Raw genomic sequence first — 3,485 nt, 5'->3', positions numbered from 1 at the left:
ACATAATGAGTCATGCATATTTACATTTGATTTGAATGCCACAAATGAATTGCATGTTTAATATGTGTTCTATCTTGAATGCCACAAGTAGAATAAGCATTAGGAAACCTAACCTTTAAAGTTCCATGTGTAATTCATAAGTGAATGGTAAAACTACATAGTATTATTAAAGGGGTTGCAGAACCCTAGTGTCTTTTTATCATTGGTTCAAAATCGTGTTTTTTACAATTTGTTTCTTAAATTTGCTTTCTTGCCGATTCGTTTAATTGTTTTTATTAAAATTCTTTTTTTATTATTTTAAATTATAAAATCAATTTTTCTAAACTTTGTTTTAAATAATTAATTAAGATTCGGTTTCAACATAACTTATTTTATATAATTTCTACAAAGAATGACCTTGCATGAGTATTCATACTATAACTATCCAGTACTCTTGTAAGTATTTTAAGTGTTTTATTCCTACTTTTGCAGATGGTAAAAATCCCATTATAATTGTAGGCCTAATTTCATTAGGAGTGTGATTGTGGAAGTCCTAGTAGGTTATATGTAGGATTCTACAAATATCTAATTGTATACTTGGAGAGCAAAAAGGATTCTCTCTCCCTTGTTAGTAAAAATAAATACACAAGACATAAGGAATATGACACACAGAACTCCTCAATTGCAGGTTTCGTTTGCAGATTCAGACTTTACGTTATAGTTTTCGTTTTATTATAGTCAAATTAGTTGCATTTAATATTAGCTTCTGGTGTTGGAGTTTTAGAATGAGTACTAGACTTGTTTGGAAGTTCTTTTAGAATACTGAAAAACGCTTTTGGTGAAAATATTGTTTAAACCAATTCTTTAGAATACTGGAAAACGCTTTTGGTGAAAATATTGTTTAAACCAATTCTTAGTAAAATGGATCCTGGAAAAGCAATTGAAATGATTGCTGCAAGAATTACATATCCAGTGCTTCTTCTAAAAAGCACTTGAAATGCTTTTGAAACTTAAAATCAATTCCACTTTTTAGTTATTTTAAAAACGGTTTTAGTCATTTTAAAAGCACTTACAAACAAGTTCTTATACGTTTAAATTTGGTTTGGGTTTAGGATTTTCTAGTGCTTTTTGGATTGTGGATTACAAAACTAGAGATGTAAACCGTAAGCCCTAAGCGATTAACTTGATTCGAAATATGTTCTAGTTGAAAATGAGAAAAGGTGAGACAAATTTGACTGTAATAAAAAAGAAATTGCAATGCAGAGTGAATTTGTAAAACTGCAATGTAGATTGCAGAGACTGAAGGTGGTTGACACTATTGTTGTGAAAATAGGAATTAATTACATTAATTAGACATACATCCCTTGAGGTTTTTTGTGTTTTCACAAAACCCCCTCAAGTTTTGAACATATCATAAACAGTAGGTAAATTTAATTAATTTGTATGTAACACATTTTGTGTTTGGTCACTTGGGATACAGAGAAATATCATGACAACGACAGTTCTTCCACTCCTCATAATGTGATCTAAGGATTTCCCTTGCTTTGCCTTTCAAGTATGGAGGACAGTCAACTTGGATCAAAGTGCAAAGCCTAGCAACAGCTCCAAACTCCAACATCTCCTGAAGCACCAAGTTGGTTCCTGAGTACTTGCATATCATAGAAAGGATCAAAACTGCTCGGTCATCAGCTGCTGGAGAAACCCTAAGAAGTCTCCTTGACACAACGGAGATGCCTCCTTTATGACTAATAAACTGAGCTCTCCCATCAGCACAAGAACACAAATGAAATAATATACCAAAAATGAGCTCCGTTGTTCTCTTTTCCGGTGCACCAAATTCAAGCTCGATGAGCTCGTGAACAGCCCCAGCTTCGACCATCTTGATTCGATTTCTTCCCCAAGGACAAGCGTCTAACATGACATGTAGAGCTGCATTCATCCCTTGTTCTGTGACCCCATTTCTCAAAACCCCAACAAGTTTCTTAAAAAAATCAGGGTTTAGGGTTTCTAGCACGCGTGAGTTTGCCTTTTGGATGATATATTTTAGGACCAACACCGCATACGTACTCACCGTGATTTGATTCTCCATTTCGCAACCAAAAACCCATGTCAACGAATCGATGATATGATAGTTTTCCATAAAGTGACGGTTTAATTCTTCGGACGAAATCCGAACAAAGTGAAGTATGCTAAGGGCTTCTTCTAGGCCATCCACCTGGTCGTTCTTGTAACATCTGTTTGTAATGAATAACAACATGGCATTAGCCACGCCGGCTTCCACCATGTACTTCCTATTCCCTTCGTTTTCCACCGCCAGGAGCTCCAACTTTCTGATAATCTTCAGCTGGAGCTGAGGGTGCCAGAAGTCCTTGAGGAGCTTGAGGACTTGAGCTTTGTTGAGAGGTGTTTTCGGAGTTGGTATTTGATCAATGCCGTAGGAGGCATTCTTAGTGCACCATGCCTGAATTAAGCGGTGCAATGTGTGGTTAGGCGTTAGTTCGGAGTCCTTCTGGAGTGGCTGTTTGGTGACGGGACATGTGATGTTCTTGCTCTGGAATAGCCAGTGCTCGATGCTCTCCCTGTCGTACGTGATGCCTGTAATGGCTGTCACAGGGTCCTTCATGATCTGAAGAGATATTGGGCAGATGAAATACTGAGGAACTTCTATGCCATCCATGAGAAAAAAGTGGTTGTATGTTTAACAAATGATAAAATTTGATGGAGGGGATGAGAACTAAGAAGCTGGAAATTGGATTAAATGATGAAGATATTGATACATTGAGTGTGGAAGGAGGGAAGTTTTGTCCTTGTGGGAGGTGGTAAGAGTACGCGGCTGCATATTTGACCAAGGTGATGAGAGAGAGAGTAGTTTCTTTATTCATGGAGTCGACGTACATATATATATATGTGTGTGTGTGTGTGTGTGGAGTGTGATTGGGACAATTGTTCTAGCTAGAAGGTAACACTAGGCATGCCAAGGCACAGTGTTGAGTGGTCAAAAGGAAGAAATTTGTGGCCAGATGCTCATTAAAAGGAACACGGAATGTTTTTGGCACAATGCTAAGGAGACTTTAAAAAATGAAACTTCGTATAGGTTTTTTGACATCTCATATTTTTTGTACAATATTTCATAATATTAAGAAGAATTTATAAAAAATTCCACTTTTAAGAGAATCTCCTACTATTGTGTTGGTAAAACCAACTTCTTGGGTTACTGAGCGGTGAAGAGAGGACGAGGGACCCGGGTTGGGGCGCAGCATAAATAAGAGAGCCATTCCATTTAAGGCAAGACAGAATGGTCGGGCACAAGCGGTCTAGTGTCCAAGCCAATTGGTTAGATGACTACTTCACGTATTAAATTAGTATTAGCCGCCTATACGGAAAAGAAATGGGACTGAATCTTTTAGATTAAACTCAAAAGCCAAAGTTTGCACAAGGAATAATCTTTAAATTTAAGTTCCAATAATTTAATAACAAAGCAAAGAGCAGGGAATCCGAAATTTGTT

The 3,485-nt window shown here is 36.8% G+C and overlaps 1 protein-coding gene across 1 annotated transcript; it reads right to left on the bottom strand.

Moving 5' to 3' along the window:
• Nucleotides 1–1,297: 1,297 nt before the first annotated feature.
• Nucleotides 1,298–2,845, bottom strand: LOC126600813 (E3 ubiquitin-protein ligase PUB24-like). The gene has a single exon (XM_050267468.1). It carries the CDS (start codon nt 2,654–2,656, stop codon nt 1,445–1,447), a length of 1,212 nt encoding a protein of 403 aa, XP_050123425.1. The 5' UTR covers nt 2,657–2,845; the 3' UTR covers nt 1,298–1,444.
• Nucleotides 2,846–3,485: the final 640 nt, after the last annotated feature.

Source organism: Malus sylvestris, chromosome 14, assembly GCF_916048215.2.
Source record: "Malus sylvestris chromosome 14, drMalSylv7.2, whole genome shotgun sequence".
Classification (NCBI taxonomy): Eukaryota; Viridiplantae; Streptophyta; class Magnoliopsida; order Rosales; family Rosaceae; genus Malus; species Malus sylvestris.
The sequence above is the reverse complement of the archived record's forward strand: the minus strand, read 5'-3'. Positions and strand labels throughout refer to the sequence as shown.

What these genes read in the sequence shown, in the direction of transcription:
- LOC126600813 (XM_050267468.1), bottom strand. Translation starts at nt 2,656, where the DNA reads ATGGATGGCATAGAAGTTCCTCAGTATTTCATCTGCCCAATATCTCTT.